Below are 23654 nucleotides of genomic sequence, written 5' to 3' on the forward strand. Positions count from 1 at the left end.
CCCAGCCTCACAAAGCACCAGTGAGCACAAAGCAGGAGCACCAAGTTCATTTTTCTTCAGTGAGCTTTTGTGAGCTTGGAGCTTGTGCCTGGGAAGATGCTGTAACAGACAAAGATTCCTGTGTTTGTCATGGGGGTAAATTTGTAATGATTTTTGGATTTGTTGGTCTGACTGCTCATTTGCTTCTCCCTCTGCAGCAATTTACTTGGCAAAGAAGAACATAAAGAGGAAAGGGATTTTAGAAGAATATGAAAAGGTAAGGGGATGTTGTTCCATCACAAGCCCCTTGTTTGCTGCAGCCTGAGCCCTCTGTTGCTAATGGAACAGGGCAAAAAAATCACCTCTTCAGTGGCATGAGATTTCACTCCAGCAGTGTCAAAAGCCAGAATTTTGGAAGTCAAAAATACAGGCAAATGGTCTGAAGTTGATGATAATTTTAGCAGGGGTAATTGCTCCCCTTGCAGTGGTATTTTTGAACTGTTGCAATTCATGTAATTACATTCAGAACAATCCAGATTTCTTGGCTGAGTTGCCAGCCTGGATGAGTTGAGCTGTGGAGAGTGAAGAGAAGCCTAGCATGAGAGTGCCTTGTCCAGAATGTTCATGCTAACTGCTCTTTTATTTTTATTCCAGGAACATTACAACATGCTCAATCAAAAAATAAACTACAAGTGGGATTTTGTTATTATGCAGGCCAAGGAGCAGTATAAGTGAGTTGACTTGTGTTCCCTTATTTGCATCACTGGGGAGGGTGTGGGAAGGCAGAGCTTCATGCTCTCAGTACACACTTAATTCACAGCTTACAAACATAAACTGCAGCTTTAAAAGAACTTGCAAGTACTCCTCAAGATTGTGAAACAAACCTGCCTTTCCCATGGGCTTGGGGTCCCTCTGTTTGACAAGGAAACTGTTCACTTTGCCCTAGGTAAGGGAAGGACTTCAGAGGCTGTCAGATGTCCCCTTGCAGAGCCTCACTGTCACCCATTGCACCTCTGTTTCTCCCTCTGCCTGGCATTTGTCTGGCAAAGGGATGGAATTGGTGTGGTTTGTGCCTTTCCTGTCCCCATATTCTCCTGCCTCTTTGCAAGTGGTTTTTGCACAAGGGTAAGTGCATGAGGGGAGGTTTAGATTTTGCACCTGAAGTGACTCCCTGAAGAAGCTGGGGTCTGGTGCTGCAGCATGCAAAGCATCATTAAGGACAACTTCTTTTAAATCAGGATTGTCCTTGAGCATTGGTAGCTCAGGCCAGTGCACTTAGGACCTGCCATTGATCTGGTTCAGTTCTTGCTTGCACACACCTCACAGCTGAGCTGAATGGCTCAATCAAGGTGCAGTAAATGTTCCCAGCAGAGACTTCTGGAGAAAACTCTGAAGCACATTCAGCCAAAATGACTTGATTTTAGGAGCTGAATCCTTCAAATTCCCAGCAAAGTTAGTGAATGTGAGATGAGATTACTCCTTTGGAGGTAGGTTCTTTCCTACTTCTGTGGATTCCTTGTACCTCCTTTACCTGCCAGCACTGTCTGTGCCGCTGGGCAGTGTTCCTATCTTCGCTGGGATGGTGGCCAGCTCGTCGGAGTAGGGCTCATCAGATAACTGTCTCATTAAACACGAGACTGTTGTTCTTGTAAATTGAGGTCAGGCTTGGGCTGAGAGATGCCAAATGCAGTTTTAAAGTTAGATACTGTGTCTGAACTAGTAGATTGAACATGTCTGAGGCTGTCTGATGGTGATGCTGGGGCAGACTGGTGCAGAACAGCCTGCATCCACCCCATTAACCACAGCAGGGTGGCCACATGCAAACAACCTTTTGGGAACGTTCCCTTGCCCATGCTAAGTCCCAAATTGTGCCCAGGTTTTGTCTGGGAAAGAATTAGTTGATCCAAACCCAAACCAGGCTAGTGCTGTTCTGTTTAATAGGAGAGGTGGTTTGGGTTTTAGTGCCTGGGAACACTGCTTGGTACCATTTCCAAATCATTTCTGTGAGAAATACCCCTCTGTACTGCAAAATGGAGACAAGACGTGCCTGGGATGTGTCACTGCGAGGCAGCCCTCAGACACTGCCTGGGGACATCACAGAGAGATAAACATGAGACAGCAGGATTGACCACAAGGAGTGGGTTGCTAGTGTAAAACTCCCAAAGGGTTGTCTGTCTAATCAGAAGAGGATGTGTCTGCACCCAGCTGAGCTCAGGAAGATGATGATGTCTCAAAAGCTACAGTCACGTGTGGCCATGTGAGCAGCATGATCTGCAGTCTGGAGTTAGCTGGGCTAAGGTGTGGTTAGGAGGCTGCATCAGAGCATAGGGCAGTCAGGCTGGGACCCCTGGAGCAGGGGAGACTGGAGATGTGTCCCTTTTCTCATCTGCTGGTTTTAGGAGAACAAAAACCATGAGTTCCCGTGGCAGAGTCAAACGCTGTTCTTGGCTTTGCAGGGCAGGGAAGGAACGGAAGAAGGCAGACAGGTACGCCTTGGACTGCCAGGAGAGAGCCTACTGGCTTGTGAACAGAACACCTGTAAGTAGAGGATGATGGTGTGTGGCTTTAGTGCCCCAGCAGTGCCCTCCCTGCAGCCACCTGGGACAAACTCCTTGGGGCAGAGGTCAGCCCACACCTTTCTCCTGGGTTGCCCTCAAAGGTCTGGTTGCAGCAGCTGGAGGGGATCATTCCCAGATTTGGGGGGCAGAGGTCCCTGGGGCATTGCTGGCTGGGAGCTGCTGGCAGTGGAGCCCTTTGGGACTCAGGGGTCTCCTTGCATTTGTGTGAAGCACAGACTTTAAACCAAAGGAGTTGCAGAGCCATTGATGTTTCTTGCTCCCCACAGCCCGGCATGCTGGACGCCCTGGAGTACGGGTTAGACCGTGTAACGGATCCCAATGAAAATAAGGTAAACCAGGTGAGACAGTTGGTTTTAGATTTTGTTTTCACACCTACTGAATCTGGGAGGACCCAGAGAATGTCTCTGGGGTTGTCCTTTCTTGGGCAGTGCAGGCTGAGTGAGTCAGTTCAGCTGTGACAGCCAACCAGGCCAGAAGTTGAAGCCATGTCATTGTCTGGGGCCCTGAAAATAGGCTTTGTCAGCTTCCTTGGGCTTGGAAATACTCAGTCAGCTTTCTTGTCACACCAGTTGGTGTGAGTGCTCAGCTACAGGACGTGTTTTCTTTGCTGGTAAAATGGAATTGAGGAATCCTCTATCTGCAGCTGCTCTCTGTTAGTGTTGAATGAACGGTGTGAGGTTGTGGGGTGGAAAAGATCAGAGGAAGGATCCTGGTTGAAAATAGAATGGCAAAATACCTCCAAAAAGGTGATGTGTAGCAAGAAGTTGGGGTGTGAGACAGGAGGCACAAAATGTTGCCTAAAACCACATATTTTGTAGCCAGACTATAAAGAAACTATTGATGAACTGAGGCCATGCAGGCTGGTTCAGAGTCCACAGTAAGATGAATGCAGTCCATGGATGAGGAGCTGGAGCTGCTCTTCTCTTTCTCCATCAGTCCTTTTAAGTGATCCTGTGTTTGTGCACTTAGTGGTATTCCTTTGGAAGTGAAGTCCAAGTGTCTCTCAGCAATTAAATGCAAATGTTGCTGTGATCACACTCCCTGTATTCCCACAACTTCTCATTTTTGTAACAGCCTTTAAACATCTCAGCAGCCAGAGGCAGGATAATTGCTTTGGCCAACTGTGCTCTGTTGCTATAGAGACTGAAAATGAACAAACCCTAGGCTTGGGGTGTATTTCATTTTTTCTTGCTGTAAGTAGCAGCTGCTGAAAGCCTTTTTTTACAAAAGAGGAAAGGAGTGGTGGAAAGGGAGAGGGACAGGAAAGAGGAGTGAGCCAACGTCTCGCCCACGGTTTTACAGCTGACATGGAAGGAGATTTTAGGTTTGCAAACGGTCTGAAAGCCTGTAGCCACCTGCCAGCTGCTTGGTAGCACAGAGGAACTGAGCTGAGGGATCTCTGTTCACTTCCCACCCTGGACATGAGACATAGTCAGTTTTTCCCATCAGCAGAGACTCCAAAAAGAGCCTGAGGTGAAGGACACCAGCTTAGGGGTAACTTCACCATCTCTCTCCTTTCTGAGCTGTGCCTCCTGCCTGCAGGCTGAGCTGCAGAGGGAAGGTTCTTGCTCCTGTTTTGCTTTAGAGAGAATAATTGACAATACCAAGGACAGCCAGAGGCTCACACAGAGCTACCTTTGCACTCACAGCTTTTTAAAAGAAACTATTTGTGCAGGCTGTTCTCAGAAACACCTCTCAGCAGAAAGCATGGCCCAGGATGTGCTGGTGAATGGGCTTTGGCTGGATCTTACCCCAGCTCAAGGCAAGGCAGAGTTTTATTTGACTTTTTTACTGTGAGCCCAGAGCCTCTGTCTCTGACATAGGTGAAACCTTGAGAGCAGAAAATGAATGCATGAACCCAGTGCCCATCTACTTTGTGTCTGTGTTTGTGCTCAATCTAGCTTCACTCTGTTGGCCAATTAGTTGTCTCTTATCCTGACAGCTGAGAAAGAAAATATTCCCCATGATAATGAATTTCTGACACCAGCATGACTTCTTTGAAGCCAATATTGACATGAACATCTCTTTCACTTCCCTCAGACCTTTTAGTAGGCTGCTCCCTCCCTAATTGATAGAGTCCTCTGGGGATAAACAGGTGCTCCCACACTTTTGAAGGGGACTTTTATTACTGACTCATGGGCATCCCTCCAGATGATGAGTTAGGAGTTGCAGTTGGGCAGAGGGAGTAAGGCAGGTTGCCATCCATTGAACAGCTAATTAAAGGATGCTTTAGGCTTTTGTTACCGAGGTCTCAGGCTCATGATGGAGCCTCACTGCTCAGTGAGTTACCAGGCAACAGCCAGAGCCCACTGACTGCCAGAACACTCAGCTTTTGCTTTCTGTAACCACAGAATCTTTCTGAGGTGCTTTAGCTTAGCCAAAAGTCACTGTTTAAGATTCAGGGACTGGTGCAGGAAATGCCCTGACTTGTTGCTTGCAGCAAATCAGCCACAGATCTTCACAGCCATTGCTGGCCTTTCATTTTGTGTCCTTTGTCAGGTTGGCTGCTTGATAAACACATAAATTCTTCTGCATCTGTCACATCTTTTGAAATAACATGGTCAGAAGCAGATAAACAAGATGAGGAAACTCAGTTTGAATGAAACTGGGCAAACGGACTGTTCCAGATCTGCTTTCCAGATGTTGGGCTGGAAGCACCAGCACAGTGCAGATGCATGTTGAGGTGGTCTTATGCCAGACTGAGGATTTACCCCTGCTGTGGGAGGCTCCCAGCTGACTGCATTTGGGGAAAAGCCCCTGTTGGCACCTGGGAAGGGGTGTTTGTGTGTGCAGAAGCAGCTGTGAGCGTGCCAGGGGCTTTGCCACTGCTGTGTCAGACTGGCAGTGCCCACAGGTTTTTGCAGTCAAGGGCACTCTGGAGGGAGGGAGGCTGAGCTGTGCTGGCACTGCCTGTGCTCAGCAGCTGGAGCCCTGCACAGAATCTCAAGGGTTGCAAGGGACCTAGAAAGCTCATCCAGTGCAACCCCCCTGCCAGAGGAGGACTACCTAGAGTAGGTCACACAGGAACTCATCCAGCTGGGTTTGAATGTCCCCAGAGAAGGAGACTCCACAGCCCATCTGAGCAGCCCCTGTCAGTGCTTTGGCAGAACTGAGCACATGAGGGCAGAGCATGGGAGTGACTTGCAGTGCCCTGGTCCAAAATGAGCTGTGGGTAACAGTGGCCTGTGCTTGTTCTTCTCTCCATCTGGGCACACACACAAAAGCTGTTGTCCAGCTGCTCATGGCCTCTGTAAACACTGAATGATGGCCAGCCAGGCAAAGCCATAATGACTGTTATCTGCACAGTGTGGTTGGGAAGAGCCACGCTGAGAGCAGAGGAGGGTCCATGTGAGTAGAAAGCTGGAAGTGAGCAGATGTCCCAAGAGCTCCTGGCTTCAGCCCTGTGGCTCAGCTCCAGACACAGGGCTCTAGAGCAGGTCCTGGCTGGCTCCCAGCCAAGCTTGGGGAACATTCAGCTGGTGGCAGCGGGGTGTGACGAGGCCGTGTGAGTGTCCAAGTGCTGCCCTGTGTCTCCAAGAGGAGAGTGTTGAACAGCACGAGGCACTCATCAGAGACAGACAGAGGGCTTTCACTAATTGCCATTTTGATTTGGAGCCTGCAGGGCCAGGGAGCTTATCCACAGTAATTGCAGTAAGTCACTCATTAAGGGCATTGCAAAATTAATCTCATTATAAGAAATGACTCTCTTGTTCCAAATGTTATTTCCTTCCACGTGAGAGAGGGGGTGTGTGCTGCTGGGCACTTTGGCATTGCTGCTGTCAGTAGCATTGAGTCAGGGTGGGTGGGATGGTGGGAACAACTGGCAGTGCTCAAGAGGACATGGAGAGTATTCAGGGTCCCTTGTACCAGCAGCAAAGCTGGAAACTGGTCATGGGAGCACTGGGGGAGACAGGGAAATGAAATGATGTACAGCTCTGGGGTGAAACAGCTGAGATCCCTCCCAGTGACTGTGGATTTGAGAACTGGAAAGGGCTGAGCACAGCCAGCACTTGGAGACCTCCATGGGGCGTTCAGTGCTGGACTCCTCTTTGGTTCCGCTTCGGTTCAGTGTGTGCTACTGCTTGGTGATGCTCAGCCCTTCTCGTGCTGTAGCCCCTTTTTCTGTGTGAGCCCTGGCAAGGCCCCTCCCCACCCTGGAGCACCCACCAAAGCCCCCTTTGGTTTTGGAGGGCTGGGGCATGGGGGGGTTCCTTGGTGTAGGATGCACTTTAAAAAAGCCAAATCCTTGTTTGCAGACATGGCATTGGCTTTGACTTTTAGTCACCCACATCTGATGGTTCTGTTGTGATGGCACATGAATTTGTGCCTTTCTTGCTCTGTATAACATTTAACTCACTGTGTTCTCTCTCTTTCTTTCCCACCAGCTGTTTGTCTCGTGTGTATGTGGTGTGCTGCCTGCCTCTGTAGAAGATAACACAACTTTACTACCACGTGAGCTGCCTTCCAGCCACTCTGCCAGCATCCACCTCTCCTCACCCCACTGCACCAGGCCCATCCGAGGCACTCACTTGACAAAACAGGAAGAAATGGGGGGGCCTTTTAAAACCATCTGATTATTTGAACATGTTGATTTTCCCAAAGTGATTGCCCTAACCATGTTTGAGTTCCAGCATGCAATGGTTCATCTGGCACTTGTAAATCTGATGTGGTGTGGTTTGTATCTAGGGTTCCCCAAGGAGACAGTGTGCTCCTGTGGTGGAGGAAGTAGCTGGCTTGAAACTGAAACAAAGTTCTGTGAAGAGGACAGTGTTAGGACAGTAAATGCTGCCAGTTTCTCTGTGCAAGAGGGGGTTGTTTTTTGTTTCTCCTTCCATTTCTACAGTCTATCCCAAACAATGATGACACTGTAGAAACAAGGGGAAGAAATGGTGGCTGGATGGAAGCTGGGCTGGCATCAGGGGTGCAGAGAAGGGTGAAAAGCTATTCCTTAGTCCTTCTGTCCTGCATCATTTATAAGCTGTCCCAGGAGCTTTTGAATCATCACAGGAGGCTCTACAGCCCTGTGACCAATGATCCTGTTGTCCAAGAGCTTTTTCTCCCCGTTGCTGTGTCAGTCCTTATCCCTCACACGCAATTCCTTGTGTGTGGTCAGCAGAGCATCGCTGCTGCTGCAGCTACTGTTTGCTTTCCTGTCTGTCCCTGCTGAGATGATGTGTGCTGCAGTCATTCAGAACTGCTCATGGAATTTCTAGCAGGAAAAGCTGCCTCCCCTTGCAATGCCACAGCTAGGATTTCTGTTAGTACTGCACTGGCCAGGCTAGGTTTGTGTGAGGGCTGGCTTCGTCGTAGTGCTATACAGAGTAACTGTTCTGCTGCTTGTCTGGCTCCTGCTGCTGAAATGGTGAGTGTGCCTGCTCAAAACCAACTGGGTTTCAGCAAAATATGCCTATTTTTCTTCCATATAGAGAACAGTTTCTCCCTCCTGAGCAGGACTGGTGATGGTGTTAACATACAGATCTGCACCAGTGTCCGCGTGATGATCCCCTCACAAAGCAGCCCTGGGAGAGCTTTGTGCCTTTCCCAAAACAGAGGCAGCTCAGGGGGCAGGTTCTTCTGGGAGAAGCAGGCTGCCTGTGGCATTCCATACAAGATGCTTCAGCCCTGCACTTCCTCTAGGCACTGCCCCATGTCTGCCACAGGCTTAGTTCAACAGGCTTGTTCAGGGCTGCAGAGTAGTGACATGACTTCTGTTGGCTCAAATGAGAGATGCAGAACTGAAACCGTGTATAAACCTTTAAAGTCTTGCTGGGGACAACCCTGCCTTAGCCTGTCTCTCCTTCTGGAGTTTAGTTCACACAAAGTAACTGTGCTTCAAAGGAAGCTGTGTGAATAAACACCCTGCAGTTAATTTCTTGCCTTCAATTGCTTTCTCATTTGTGGATGACATGTAACATAGTCTGAGTTACTAAAATCACCACGTAAGCACCCTTTGCACAGCAGATCCTGCTGCTGAGGCTTTTAATTGTGGTGTTTATATTTTGCAATGTGTTGGTTCCTGTCTCCTTTAGCTAATGTTGAATGATCTAATCTGTGTCTCGTAAAGGAATCTATTTTAGCTCCATTAGAGTAACCCTGTAATTGAAGGCATCCAGGCAGCCTGTGATGGAAGAAGCAGAGCTGCACAGTAAATACGGCTAATAGAGCGGCTGAGGGTGTGTGGATGCTCGTAGCTTTGATGATGCCCTGATTAGCTGAGCTGCTGTGTTTGAGTTTAATTGTAATGAGAATTAATTGGAGAGCACTGCACAAAGGCAGCCCTGCAGTGGTGTTCTCGTGTCTCAAGAAAGGTGAGTGAAAGCAGCCACCTCAATTTGATGGGTTTCCTTCTCTTTATTTGACAGAAAAAAACGATTGATGTTTACAGGAGAGAGGTGAGTGGTCCTTCCCTCAGTTCCAGCTGTTCAGCCTGTCTGTATTGCTTCCATCAGTTTGCACAGAGGCCCCTTTGCAGGGGATGAGCAGTTTTTAAAACACCTGGGTTTGCCTGGCAGTCTCTGCCCCACAGAGCTTTTGGTCACTGTGCTTTCAGGACATTGCCTGCCTCTGCAACTCCTGCTGCAGGCAGCCAGCAGCTGTCTCAGTGACAGGAAAGCTCAAGCAAGGGCAGACACCAGGGCTAAAATCCAATAGATCAAAGTTAGTGGTGGGGAAATCATAGGAGATACATCCAGTGGCACCAGTGCAGAGACAGCCAAGGATCAATGATAATTCCATGCAGAGCATTTGCAGGTGCCTAGAATGGCAGCTATTATCCAGTTTGGTATAGCATGGGGAGTACTTTTTAATTACCTGCACATTGCAGAGTGCTCCTGTGACATCTGCAATAAGCTCAGTGAAAACAGCCATCTTAGTGAGGCTGTTCAGGGATTCATCCAATAATAAGGGAAAAGCAGCCCCTGTAGTTAACCTCACTGCCTGGGAGGAGGCATGGCTGAGGTTCAGATAGAGACAAGGTGCCTTGTCTTCACATCTCTGTGCTCCTAACCATGGACATGTCTGATCCCTCTCAGATCATGTACTATCAGCAGGCCATCATGAAGTCCAGAGTGAAATCCTCTGTCTCTCTCGGAGGGTAAGTCCTGATATCCTTCTGTCCACACATTAATTAGTCTTCAGTGCTTATCTCCTAATGACATGATGAAGCTCCCTGCTCTGACAGCTGGTGACTCAGTCAGGGGAATCAATGTGGTGGCCACACACAGTGTTGTTTGTGCTGTCTGGGCTGTGTGTTGCCTGGGACAGGAGGCACAGGGCAGAGGAGGGGTCAGAATCCCAGTCATGATGAAGAGGGTCCCTTGGAGCCAGGGAGAGCTTTGCAGAGCAGCATTAGCCTCTCAGCTCAGATCCCCTCTGAAATCCAGAGATGTTCAGGCTGCTCTGTGTTATGAAGGAACATTTCCCCCTCCATGAACAAGCAATTAATGAGCAGTTCTTCAGTGGGAGTGATTCCTGATTGGACTCTTGGTGAAACCAATGAAGTGCAAAGCTCCCAGTCCTAGCAGTTCCAGTCCCAGTCCTTGGTCTGTTTGCCACAGGCATTTGTTACCTGGAATGTTATCTGCTGGCCAGTTGCCAGGGTGCAGTCCATACCACCACTCTGTTGTGCACAGCCATTGCCACACAGAGACTCCTGTGGAATCCAAGATAAACAAGGTGCTCAGGCCTGTTTCCTGGGAGAAGACATGGATGAGTGAAATGGGAAGAGGATGAGTTTGGGATGCAGTGCTGTTTTCTGAGAAGCACAGCTTGCAAGGCACCAGCAGTTCTGCTCATTTCATCTGTCACTGACTCCCAGATCACTTAAAACTCTCCTACCTCATTTGTCCAAAGCATGAGCTGGAGCTGAGGACACCTGGCTACCTTCCAGGAATTTAGTGGTGCTTAACTCTTTGGCAGTGGATCTTTTCACTCATTAGTTCTGGTGTGCTGAGGGGTTAATGCCTATCAGCTAGATGAAAAAAATCCACAGGAAATTTGGATCTGCATCTCAGCTGTAGGACTGGGTCCAAACCAAATTACTGCTGAGGATATGAGCAACAACTAGATAATGTGCCAGCATCAGAGCATTGCATTGATTTAGGAGAAGCTGCAAGGCTCTAATCTTTAAGAGGACAGACCAATGTTACCTGAGTTGACAGATCTAAATTTGTAGCTTAGATAGAATATATGGAATGAATTCTGCAGGTGCTGATGCCTTGGCATTTGCAGTGAGGAGATAGAATTGAGCACTTCAGTGCCAAACCTGCGTGTGCTTTGTGCAGCAGTAGGGCTGTATGATTGCAGGATCTGTGCCAAGGTGCCTGTTAGCAACAGGCCCTTGGACAGTGCACTCACAGCTCTGAGCACATGAAAGTGGTTTTGTCTGGAAGGAATTTTAAATGCAGAAACCAGATGATTTTTTGTCAAGAAAGAAAAAGGGAGGAGAATGCTGCAATTCCAAGCCATTGGTGAAATCAGTTGTAATTACAAGTCTGGCCAACTGAGAAGGTAGGAGAAGTGTTTGTCTGGTTCCTGCTGGGATAGAGACATTTTTGCTTTGTGCCAAGCCCTCAGAGTCATTTGCAGAGGAGTGAGCCATGCCAGAGGTGAGCAGAGGATGTGCCCTCAGCACTCCTTCCCCTCTCCCTGGTCTCTCCCACAGCCCATGAGAAGGTTGTGGAGCAGCCACCCTGAGCAGATCCAGCACTCACTTTCCTCTTTGGCACATTGCTCTCTGTGGACCAGCCCTTTGGCAGTTGGCTGGAGGATTCAGAAGCTGTTTGGGAGCTGGGGCAAAAGTAGGTGATGGAAGAGAGTCTTGTATCCTCCTGCAGCTGAACTGACAAAATGTCTGCTTTGGAAAGCAACCCAGAGATTACTGTTTGGGAGATGGAAAAGTGTGAGTGAGCTAAGGAATGAATTTTTCTAGTAAGGCAGGAGCCCCATTGCAGATCCCTGTGTGCAGGGGCTGTGCCTCTGGAGATACCTGTAGCCTGTGCCACCATTTCTTTGGCTGTAATGGGACTGGCTGCAATTCTGTCATCTTTTGGTTTTGCTGCCTTTCCTTGCAGGCTTGTGAAGTACTCTGAGCAGTTCCTCTCCAATGACCCTATCCTGTCTGGATGTCTCCCCAGCAACCCCTGGATAACAGATGACCCAGAGTTCTGGGATCTCAATGCAAAACTGTATGTATTTGAATCCTTTCACCAGCTTGAGCTTTCACTGACCTTTATGCTGATAGAAATCAGAAAGGGGAACTGCTGATTCCATCACATCTTTTGTGACCTGATATTTTGTGACCTGATCTAGGTGGGACCTGATTTGGCAAGGGGTTGGACTAGATGGTCTCTAAAGGTCCCTTCCAACCCCCATTCTGTGATTCTATGGTCTCTGATCATGAGCAGGGAAGCATTTTCCCTTTCTGGCATAGCTTGGCCATGCTAAAGAAACAGTCTTCTGGGAATGATGCTGAACTTCCATCAGCATCATCTTCAAGTACAGCCTTCAACAAGACAGAAATTCCTAACCTTGATGGGACTATGCACTCAGCTCCTGATGAGTGGATCTGGGAGTGGGTCTGGTTCTCCCCTCAGATGAGTGAAGTACGCTTCAGGATGTGACCAGTTATGCTCAGGTATAGCACTTGATTTAGCATTAACCATGATAAATTAGGTGCTGCCCATGGTGTAGCAATTCAGGGTTCAACTACTGGCCCTTTGCATTTCCTTCAAGCTGCTCTCTGAAGAGAGTTTGTGTTGGAGGCACATGCTGATGGTCCATCCCTTCTCTGAGGTCTCCCTTGGTTTTCCTTTCAGATGGTATTTGCTCATTATACAGTGGCACCTCTGGGCTTGAGGCATGCAACATATTACTGGTTTTCATTTGAGACCAGTAATCCTGTTAGAGCAATGATATCCCATTAGACAGCCCCAAAGGATCCTTTCATGGAGTGCCTTTATGAGAAGGAAAGCTTTGGGCAGCAAGCAGTGTCTCCTCCAGAAGGGGACTGGGTCAAACCTCCAGCAAAGCTGGGCTGTTGTAAGAGCAGCATAAATCAGAGATAAATCCTCATCCCACTGCGTACCAAGTTGTTTAATTACAGCTACTTATTGGGCTGACTTCAGGAGCTTGTTACAGAGTGCTGAGAAGTCTCTTGGCATTCCAGCAAAGGGCATTTTGGTTTTAATGAATCTGCCAATTAGATGTGCCACATGAAACCAGTTATGCTGTTTGTTTTTGACCTGTGCAGGGTGGAAATCCCCACCAGAATGCGTGTGGAGCGATGGGCCTTCAATTTCAGTGAGCTGATCCAGGACCCCAAAGGTCGGCAGAACTTCCAGCTCTTCCTGAAGAAGGAGTTCAGCGGTGGGTCTGCTGTGTCCCAGTCTCTGTCCCTGCCTAGGCCAGCGTGCAGCACGCTGCACCGTGCTGGGAATCCACATCTGTGAGCTGAGGCAATGAGCAAGTCACAAAGTAAAGGCAGTAGCAGTGACGTTGGAGGCAAGGGCTGTGCAGGCAATACCATCTAGTGGCACAGGACACAAAATACAGCCCAGGGCACTCCCTGTGCAGGGCGACCTGCTCCCGGGCTGGTTGGGTTCACAGGCTCTTACAGGAGCCAGGCAGCAGAGCAGGAGAAAGGTGATTTCCTCCAGCTGTCCCAAAAGGGACTTTCAAGAACTGGAGAGACTGAATTGGGGCCAACACATATTGAATCAAATTCAGTTTAGGGGTTACTAAATGAGATTGTCTTTTCCTCTGCTGACTGCATCCTTGTCATGCAGGAGAGAATCTGAGTTTCTGGGAAGCCTGTGAGGATCTCAAGTATGGAGATCAGTCCAAGGTCAAAGAAAAAGCAGAAGAAATTTACAAGTGAGTGTGCTCATTTTCCATTCTTGAACTCTCTGTATGAGTCCCACACCTTCACACACATTGTCCTTCTCCAAATTGCTTATAGGGCTGTCACCAATGTGACTGTCCTATATCCCAACATAGGAAAGAAGCTGTTGAAAATGAAAGTGTAAGTAGTTTTTGGTTTTAGTACAGAGAGGAAAAGTAACTGTACATCACATTTAGGTCTTGGCATGTGATTTAAACAGAAGTGTGGAATAGCAAAGTGCTTGGGACTGCCACGGGACAGTGGAGAGACCCTTTTTACTTTCAGTGTGCTTTAATTTGGTTTATATCAGGACACAAAATGGTAGTGGAGAGCCAAAGGGACTTTTCCTTTCCTGCTAGACAGAAGAATCTCCAGGAAATCTCCAGTTGTTAATGGCACTGTTGATTCCTCCTCCTCACAGGCTCTTCCTGGCTCCAGGAGCAAGGCGCTGGATTAACATTGATGGCACAACAATGGGCATCACAGTCAAAGGCCTCAAACACCCTCATCGATATGTTTTAGATGCTGCTCAGACCCACATTTACATGCTGATGAAAAAGGTTTGTTACTTGTTTCCAGAGCCTTAGGGGAATTCCTGTTCTCTGGGCCTTTCCATGCCTTTGTGTGCATCAGCTGTCACTTTCAAGTGGCCTTTGTGTGAAAATCCCTCACATTTGCTGACTTAAGCAAGAGCTGCTCCAGGCCTTTGTATTTTACTGCTTCTCTTCCCTCAATACAGCATGTCCCCAGGGTGGTGGAGGTCAGGTGTCTACTGGAAGTTTTACTTTCTAATACCAGCTGGGTCACCAGCTCATTCAAAGCTTAAACCTTTTAACTTCACCCAGTACCACTCTCTGCCCCATCAGGAGTCCCTGTGATGGGATACTTGTATCCTACTGGATTTTAACAGTGGATGGGAAAGGTGGCAGCAGTTGGGATACAACTGCATGGGTTTTATCCCAAGAGGATAACCAGGCACAGCCCATCTTAAGTTTTACTGAGTCTCTTCACACATCTTGCTGTGGTTATGTTGATAGACCCTTATTTTAAGTCTGACTGATGCAGCAGACTGTGGGCTGATGTCAGTGGGTGATAATGTCAGGGCTTTCCTCAGACTATGGCGACCACAGATAACCTGTAACTCCTTAAGAGCAGCACAAAACACAGCAGAAAGGAGCCAGAGCAGCAGCTGATGCACAGTGACACAGAAAGGATCAGAAACATGCTCACTTCTGCCAGTTGTTGAAGAGTTTGGGTCCTGAGACTTGAGCATTTCACCTTGCAATGACTGTGAGACACTGCTGGCCTGGGCTGAGCACATTTTGGGCTGGATCTTACCTGGGAAGCTTTACTGTGAGATGGAAAATGCTGGGAATTTGCCACCAAGATGAAAGGCAGTTGGTTAAATAGCTACATTTGCCTGAAAGATGCAAAGTCCCTTGGGCTGCTGGGGGAGATAATGTAGTTCCCAGCCTCGCTGGCTCCTGAGCAGCTGTATTTGGTGGTGATTTTAATAAGGGTGTTTGCAGCCCATAACTACCAGTTGCTCTTTTTCCCTCCTAGTAGGACTCCTATGGCCGCTATTTAAAGTCTCCAGTATACAAGGAAATGCTGGCCAAGGCCATTGTGCCACAGGAGACTGTCAAAAAAAGGCAAGTGAAACTGCATGTAATTGTGGGGTTTGTTTTTCTTGTTGTAGCAAGGGTAGAAAAAGCCTGAATTACAGCAAAATTACTATGATTTAGCTGTTTGCTTAATGAAATCATTTTTTTTCCCTGAGATGCTTTGCTTTGAGGCCTGTGCTGCCATTTATTAGGGAACCCTTTGCAAGTGGTGTGTGTGTGTGCTGTCAGAACTGACTGGAGGATTGCTTGGCTGCCTTGCCTGTTGGGTCTCTTCAACAATCACAGCCTTTCTAAATTAATCATGGCTGTTTTCCTGGAAGGAGAAAGCTCTGTGTGTTGGGCATGGGAAAACTCCTGCCCATGGAATGTTGGGCTACCAGAGGTGAGCACCTGTGGGTCCTGCTCAGCTGTGCCTGCACAGAGCCACTTACCCCTGTGAAGTGAAGGTGACAGGCAGCCCCGTGGGAACAAGCAGTAACTTACATACCAGTGAAAGCTGGCACAAGGTGGCTGGCCTGAGCAGGGGCAGGCTTGAAATGGCTTTCTTCCCTGACCAAGATGAAGGTTGTGTAGCAGATTTGGGCCCTTTGAAGTGCAGATGCTGCTTAAAGCTGAGTGCTTATGTCAGAGCCAGGCTGGGTGGGGTGCCCCTTTCTCTGTTCCTCTTCTACTCCTCAATCTGGCATGCAAGAAAGAGGAATCATGGACTTCCACACGATTGTTTCATCTAGAGCCTCTTTCAAGTCAGTGGAAAAGCCCCTCCTGCTGACTTGCTGGGCTCTGGTTAGCTGTTCCTGGAGCCACACATCACAAGATTCATGGCAGCTGCTGGGCAGTGCTGGTGACTACCTTTGTGCTTGTCCTGAACACTCCTTACTCAGCATCCTGGTCAAAAGAAAAAGCTAGTACCTCACCCAGAGATGGATTAGCACTTGTTTCCATTGCTGCTGGTAATGGCCCTGCTGAAGTGGGTAGTGGGTGGTTTTAGTGGGTACCACAGACACCAGAAACACCCATACTGGTCCTTAACTTGGTCTTACTGAGGACATCAGAAAAAAATTGCACTGATGGCAGTTGTTTGGCATCACCCAAAGTGTTAATTGTGTGCAGACAACATCCTGGCCATCTCCTGGCCCTGAGGTCCCTCGGGAGGACAAGGACTGCCTTTAGGATGATGACTCAGTCCAGCTTTAAACCACCTCTGCACCGCTTGGTTGTTGCACAAGTGCCAGTAGCACATCCCTCTCTGTGCCTGAGCTTCCCTCCTGGTAGGTTTGCTTGCCAGGGGGCAGTTTCTGGGGCCCTTTTCAGTAACATCCTGCTTCCTTCTCTCCCTCTGCCCAGCTCTGCGTTCTCCTTCGGACGCCGTCACCTTCCCTCCAGCCCCAGCCCCATCATCCTGAGGCAGCGGGAGGAAGAGGCCAAAGCCAAAGAAGCTGCCACCACCGTGGACATCACGCAGGTCATGAGCAAGCTGGATCGTAGGAGCCAGCTCAAGGAACCTCCCAAGTAGGCTCTGAGCCCCTGAGGGCACAGAGCGCAGGGAAAAGACAAGCTGAGGCTGGCGTTGAGCTTCGTCTCCCCTTCCTGAAGGTGTCAGTGGTGCTTTAGGTTTCCCAGGCCGGCTCTGCCTACAGCCCGCTTCCTGCACGTTGCCATGGCTTCTGGAGCAGCAGATGTCCCTTCCCTGGCACGGCAGCCTCGGGAGTGCAGGCAGAGGGGGGCAGGAGCCCGGCTCCCTCCCCGCACACCTCGGAGGGGGAGTGCCTTCTGCCTGCCCCAGGACCCCTCCTCGGAGGCTGGGCAGCCCATCCACCTCTCCCTGGCTCCTGCTCCTCCAGGAGGTGGGATGGCACAGAGCAGAGTGAAGCTCTGCCCTCCCAGTCCTTTGGATTCGAATCATCCTTCCTGGGAGTAGAGGTGGATGGCCCTGCAGGGAGCAGGGGGAGCTGCCCACCTCAGAGCTGTCCACAGTGGTGCCCATCCTCTCAGAGGGGCTGTGCACCCTGCCAAGGGGTGATCCTGGGCGTCCCCTGGCAGGAAGACACCCCTCATTCAAGTATCCTGCACCTTCTAGCCAGTGCAAGGGAGCCCACAGGCAGAAAACCAGAGTGAGTTTCCTATGAGAAGGGTAGGGTGAGTGTTTCTGAAGGTTTAGTTGATCCTTTGAATGTTAATGACACTCCCAGTTCTCCCTGGGACGTTGGGGGTGATCAGAAGGCTCTGCTCTCCCTGTCAGCCTGTGGGTGCTGGGTGTGCAGGTGCAGAGCCATCTCCACACCAGTCTGCAGGACGGGCTTGAGAGATGCAGCTGTGGCTTTGGGTTCCTTTTATCAAATCCATCCTTGCCTCTTGTCTTGTCTTTTTCCTGCACTCCTATTTTCTGTTGTCAAAAACACCTACCAGGAGGTATTTCCAGTTGTCACTGGCTTGTAGCCCAGAGGCAAGGGAGAAGCAGGCCAGAGGTGTTGAGAACTGATTTCAGCTCTCAGTAGTGCTTTGGGTTCTTTTTTTTTCCCTTGCTCTGTCTCTTTTGCTCTTTAGAATGAGGCAACCTAAAATACCATGTTAGTGCTGAAGAGCTGAGGGAGATTCCAGGCTTTGCTGGGAAACCCCAGTGTGTCTGGAGCAGACCAGTGATTACCACAAGTGGGAAGATTCCTGCAGAGCCCGGTAAAGGGAACTGCGGGGGCAGCAAAGCTTCCTCGTGTCTTCAAGTGCAGGGGAAGCAGAGGGGCTGGGTGGGAAGCACTGAGCGCTGGGAAGCTCTTCCTATTGTTCATTGGTGTGACTCCCCAGGAAGTGTGAGATGGAGGAAGATGGCAGTGGGAGCCTGGAGCTGTGTCTGAGCAGCTTTGCACAGCAGTTGGTGCCCTCCCTGAGGCAGAACCAGGGCTGTGGTCTGGTCTGGGATGGCTGCACAAGTCTCCTCCCCTTTGCAGCTGAAGGAGGGAGGTTTTCATGACCTCTGGTAACCCAGCAGTGGTTAAGGCCTTTTAGAGGAATTGGAACTAAGTTGCAGGAGTCTCCAGCTCTCATGTCAGGGTCTGCTTGGTAAGTCTCTGCACCTATTCCCAGTGGAAGCAATGGCGAATTTTGCAGTTCCCTAAGGCTGAGCAGCTTCAGACCCTTTTGTTTTGCTGTTGTTTTAAATTCTGCTTAAAGCCTTGAGGCTTTTCTCCATCAGGTACTGAGCACCATCAGCCTACCTTGACATGAGAGCACTGAGCAACTCAAGAGCTTGGTAGGGCTGGTCCAAAGCTCCTCAGATGTGATGAGCTCTAGAGTCTCCTCAGAGCCTGTGTGACATGGAGCCCTGAGCAGGTTGGGATTGCCAGTATGTAGTAACATGTGGAAGATCAAGTCAAGGTATAAATAATAAATAACAAACCTGTGTGTTCCAGTCAGTCCCTCTGATTCTACTTCTGTTTTGTCTGCAGCTTTGCTTTTTATGTTCTCTCTATCCATTCCTTTCTCTGATTTCTCATCATGTCAGCTTTGCGTGGCTCTCCCCCTGACATGGGTTAATGCTGCATGCTCTGGAGTCACTCTGCTTGTGAAACACCCACCCTACTGGTGCAGGCAGAAGCTGGCTGTTCTGCTAATGGGCTGGATAAACTGTCATGACCCAGTGTGTACCACTCCTTGCTGCTCAGTCCCTGAAGAGGAAGGTCTCCTGGTACAAAGTGTGACCACGGTACAAACTGAACTTCACTTTGTGCCAGCCAAGAAATTGTTTGTTTCCATTGGAAACCAGAGCAACATGTTGTTTCATTTCTTGGCCACTGCTTCCCTGCATTCATCTAAGCAAAATAAATGTAGAAAATGAAAAATGAAACAAGTTAATTCTTCTCTGTCTCATCTTGGTGTGCTCATCCTTCACTGTGCTGTCTCTGCCACGTCTGTGTGCATTCTCTGGATGTGTCTCTGCTCTCAGCACTTCTCTTTGGACACTTGAGCTGCGTTTCATTGCTGCTGGGAGTGAGTCCTTGGAAAATGGTGCCTGAGGGGAATGATGCCAGCATATAGCGTGTCTTCTGCTGATGAGTCTGTACTTGGGCTTTGTCCCCAGGGCTGAATTAGCTGACCTGGAACCTTCCCAGCACCAGCCGGGGACCCTGCAGGCTTCAGCACTAGATGTGGCTTCTCGTACTGTCAGCCGTCAGAGTCTGGAGTTCAGTGTCTTATTTTTTGGCCACCAAACAGCTGGCACATGGTAGTTGTGCTGTTGGGATAGCAGAGTCCTCCACACCTGGAGCTAGTCACACAGACTCTCAAGGGTTGGAAGGGACTTAGAAAGCTCATCCAGTGCAACCCCCCTGCCAGAGCAGCACCACCTAGAGTAGGGCACACAGGGACTCATCCAGCTGGGTTGAATGTCTCCAGAGAAGGAGATTCCACAGCCCATCTGGGCAGCCCCTGCCAGTGCTGCCTCACCTCAACAGGGAACAAGTTTGTCCTTATGTTGCTTTGGAACCTCTTCTGTTCCAGCTTGTACCCATTGCCCCTTGTCCTATTACTGACCATCACTGAGCACAGTCTGGCTCCATCCTCCTCACACCCATTTTTTATGTTTGTAGACATGACTGAGATCACCCCTAACGGCTGTAAGGAATACGTCTGCTGCAGCATCGCCGTGGGTGTGGGGCCAGATCTGTCAGCACCAGATGAAGCTGGCAGCAGTGCCCCTGTCCCTTTCCATGGGCACATTGCAACACCTCCACTCTCAGGGGGAGGGCAGGGAAGGGGGCAGAGCTGCAGGAGATGGGAGCATGGTCCCAGGCTGGGCTGAGGTGGCTGTCAGCAGCTGAGCTCTTTGTCTCCTGGCAGCACTCCAAAGGTGAGCCTGTGGAGGCCACTGCCCCCTGACCAGCCCGTCTCCTTTTCCTCCCCACAGCCGTGCCTGCCGGTCCCCTGTCCCGCCTGGCTACACCAGCTCCCTGCCAACACCTGCCCCAGCCCCCACCTGCCCCTGGCCCTCAGCGCAGCCCTACCCAGCCCCACGGGGGTCTGAGAGGCCCAGTCCCTTCCCCTCCAGCGGCAGGAGGGCGCAGGCGGCCGCCGTGTCCTTCAGTTGGTTCCTGAGGAGGGGCTGCCGGGCCTCGCTGTGCTCACACCCCCGCGCCCGGCCGTGCCCCACGGGAAGGGGCAGCCCCACGGCGAGCGGCGGTGGTGGCGTGAGCAGGTGAGCACCGTGCTGCCCTCAGGAAGGGTTCTGCTCTGTAATTAGCCAGAGGTTGAAATCCTGTCAGCTGAGTCCGTTAAAGGGAGCCTCGTGCTTCGTGTTCCCACCAGCCATGGCTCTGCTGAGGGACCCTGCTCCTCCCTGGCCTCAGGCGGCGGAATGGAGGTGCTGTCACTTCCCACTGCTGCTTGGGGCACGGTGTGGCACAGGCAGGGATGTCACCTCTCACCCTGTGTCCAGGAGATTGCCACCATCCCCCGTGGGACAAGCGCCAGCCCAGCGTGGAGATCCGTTGGCGTTTGCCGCCACATCAAGCAGCTTTGCGGGCCGTGAGGGCCTTGGCTGCTCTGCTCACGCCAGCGGGACACGTTTGTCCTTTTTGGTTATTTTGGTGGCTTTGGAGACAAGCTTGAGGTCTTTGCAGCAGCAAAATGCTGCTCTGGCATTTGAGCTGCCTGCCCCAAATCACAGCCAGGCCTTGAAGAGCATCTCTTCCCCTTGGCTCCTTGCGCTTGCTTTCTGTGTGGGCTGTGTTTGCTGATGAGGAGTGGGCAGGAGGCTGTGCAGGCGACTCCCCTCTGCTTTGCTTACACCTCCTGTTTGTGGTGGAAAGCCCCCAGGTTGTACCTTTGATCCCTGAATTTGGAAAACCACTCACATCCTTGTGTTTGCTCTCGAGCATTGGTTCAGGTTTGGTTTAATGATTTGAAAGTCAGAGGAGACCCAGAAGTAACATGGGAGGAGAAATATCGAGGGTGAGTCGTGAAATGTTTGTCACTGGGAGCAGGATGTGTGAGATTGGGGATTTTTTGCCTGGAGAGACTGTGACTGTTGAAACCAAACCCTGGCCATGTCCCTCTCAAAGAATAACATGTCTTCAGCCTCTTTTAATCCACCTCTGCTGCTGACTGAGTGGACGAGTCCACATTATAAATTCAGAAGCACAAATCTAAGGGCTCCTTCTCCACCTGGCTCTGTGCTCTGGCTGTGCTGGAGCTGTGTCACACAGCAGTTTTGCTTCAAAGGGGTGGGAGTGCACATTTCCTTCATTTTCCATCTCTTCGGGCTTGCGCTTAGGAGTTTTGCTTTTGGGGTTTGGGGTTTGAGGAGTGGAAAACTCAAAGCCAGACTCCGTGCTGCGTGTCCTCTGTCTCAGAGAGCACATCAAAAAGTGCTGTGTGTGTGATGGGTTTTTATTTCACAACACAGCTTCTTCCAGATAAAAATGGATAATCCTTTGGAGAGCTGAATCTACCCCATGGATCTGAGGAGGGAGAGGACAGCCACCACCCAGCTCCTAAGGACTGTATGAAGGAGGTGATGTGCCCTTGGGAGAACCCCAGAGATGAGGGGAGGGCTGGGTAATGAGCAGCCCAGACACAGGCACTCACTTTCCAGGCCTGAGATGACCAGCTTGGCCACGTGTGGTTCAGTACATGGGCCCTGCTGTTGAAGAAATGCATTTAGAGCCACTCTCAGCATCAGGGAAGCTGAGGCTGCTGCACTAACAGACCCTGGGGTGCCCACCTGCTGGTAATGCAGCAACGTGAAGCATTTCTGGACTTGTTTTCTTTCTTGTCTTTGGTATATTCAGATCTACTCATTACAAACCTCTTGGTAAATGAACCATGTTTCTTGCCTTATAGCAGATGGAGAATTTGGAGACCTATGTCCCGGGCAGTGGTGTCTGATCTGAACGATGTGCTTGGCCATGAGGTGTACACAGTGCACACACTGCACACAGCCCAGCTGGAACAGAGCTCACAGGCATTTTTCAGAGTAGGATTCAGACTTCAGTGCCAAGACTGAGGTGTGTTTGTGTCCCTGGCTTCAGTCCACCTCTTATTAGCCATTGTTGTTAGTAACAACTGTTTGATTGTAAAGCAAGTTCATTGAGAGACAGCTGATTGCTGGGGAAGCTGTCCTGGGAAGCTGTGCCATAGCATCATTCCTTAATCCAAACCAAAGCTAACCCCAAAGAGCAGGAGAAGAGCAAAGGCTCCAGAGCATCTGCCTTAGCTCCAGTTTCTCTTTTGTGGCCTCTCATTGCTGGGACAGGCTTTGAAACCATGCCTTGAACTGCAACCTGGCAATACCTGAGAAGATCCAAACCAAACCTGTGTTTTGGGCCCCTCCAAGCTGGGATTGATGCTTCACCACAGTCTGTACCCGGGTTGTTACCCAGAGCGTTAGAACGTCGCTCTCCTTGCCTTGTGCAGTGTTTGAAGAGGGTTTGTTGTTGAAGTGTGGAGGGGTTTCCTGGTGTGTGTGATGTGGGTCCTTGCTCTGTACCTTGCCCGTGTGGCCTGTGACTTTGGGTGTTGCTATTTTGTACTTTCTACTTGTAAATGAAGCTTTGCCTGTGTGGCTGATGTGGTTCGTTGTGCTGACTTCTACTGTGGGATTTAAAACCTTTTTGATGAATGCCATCGGATCGGGCTGTGCAGGGCTGCCCAGCCTGGGAGGAACCCCCCTGCAGCAGGGAGGACCAGTGAGGAGAGACAAGGAGCCATGGGAACAGGACTGACTGCATTCCCTGTCCCGTTATGCCACTCAGGGGAGAAGGAGGTAAAAACACCAGGATCAAGTTCCTGAGCCTGGGAAGAGGGGAGGAGTGTGGAGAAGGGGTCATAAACGGGCTGGTTGCACTTTTCATCGTCCCCCTGCTCTGTTGTGCTTTCTGTTGGGTATTTCTGTTTGTTATGGTTTTGGTTGGTGGCAGATTAAATGAGATTTTGTGTTCTTCCCCAAGTTGAGTAGTAGCCTTGTCTGTTTTGCACAGGACCATAAGTGGTGAGTGAGCCTTCCCTGTCCTCAGGGGGTTCCAAAAGCCCTCAGTACTCAGTTGGGAAGGGGAGGAGTGAACGAGTGGCTGATCATGGTCCTCTGTTCCTAGATGGGCCTAAACCAGGCCAACCCTGTGGTCAGACTTTTCCTTTTGGAAGTGGACAATGGCTGGTTTAAACACACACTTTAATTGCCTTTTCTTTTGTGCACTGGTGGGGCACTTTGTGCTCTTGTCTTCCCTGCAGTAAACAGAGAATTCCAAAGCCAGTAATACTATGATGTGCCTCAAAGATTAAGGCATAGACTCTAAAAATATGCTCTATTTGTTATTGTGGTTTAGACCTTATTTGTCAGATGAGTGCAGATCAAGAGAGCTGAGTGTTTTCACTGCTCTTAAAACTGTTTTGAAGAGATGAGTCTATTGTAGTTTAGAAAAGAAATATTCCTTGGTTTGTTTTTGTGCTAGTCTAAGCAGCCACCTCATTCCTCTCTTGCTTCTTGGGGCCTGGCATTGAGGTTTTTTATGTGTTATTAGACAGTTGCATTTTGTTCAGGGTATTTGTTTCTCTTTCTTTCTTTGTTCTGGTGTCCACTTGGTGAAAACTTCATTGCAGTTCCAT

At 49.8% G+C, this 23654-nt stretch overlaps 1 protein-coding gene across 4 annotated transcripts in view; it reads left to right on the forward strand.

The window, feature by feature from the left end:
* The window catches only part of RGS9 (regulator of G protein signaling 9), a 32496-nt gene extending 10737 nt beyond the window's left edge, over positions 1-21759 (forward strand). The window contains exons 6-17 of one of the 4 annotated variants that reach the window (XM_062010904.1): positions 198-256; positions 634-710; positions 2436-2517; positions 2825-2887; positions 8921-8950; positions 9590-9651; positions 11630-11743; positions 12808-12923; positions 13343-13430; positions 13859-13997; positions 15004-15089; positions 16407-18866. In XM_062010904.1, coding sequence (XP_061866888.1) covers positions 198-256; positions 634-710; positions 2436-2517; positions 2825-2887; positions 8921-8950; positions 9590-9651; positions 11630-11743; positions 12808-12923; positions 13343-13430; positions 13859-13997; positions 15004-15089; positions 16407-16575 — 1085 coding nt within the window. In that variant the 3' untranslated portion in view covers positions 16576-18866. Of the gene's footprint in view, positions 1-197; positions 257-633; positions 711-2435; positions 2518-2824; positions 2888-8920; positions 8951-9589; positions 9652-11629; positions 11744-12807; positions 12924-13342; positions 13431-13858; positions 13998-15000; positions 15090-16406; positions 18867-21456 lie in introns of those variants that run through there. The other 3 variants (XM_062010907.1, XM_062010905.1, XM_062010908.1) reach the window with 3 other exon arrangements.
* The last annotated feature ends 1895 nt before the right edge of the window (positions 21760-23654 follow it).

This window comes from Colius striatus, chromosome 18 (assembly GCF_028858725.1).
Source record: "Colius striatus isolate bColStr4 chromosome 18, bColStr4.1.hap1, whole genome shotgun sequence".
NCBI lineage: Eukaryota > Metazoa > Chordata > Aves > Coliiformes > Coliidae > Colius > Colius striatus.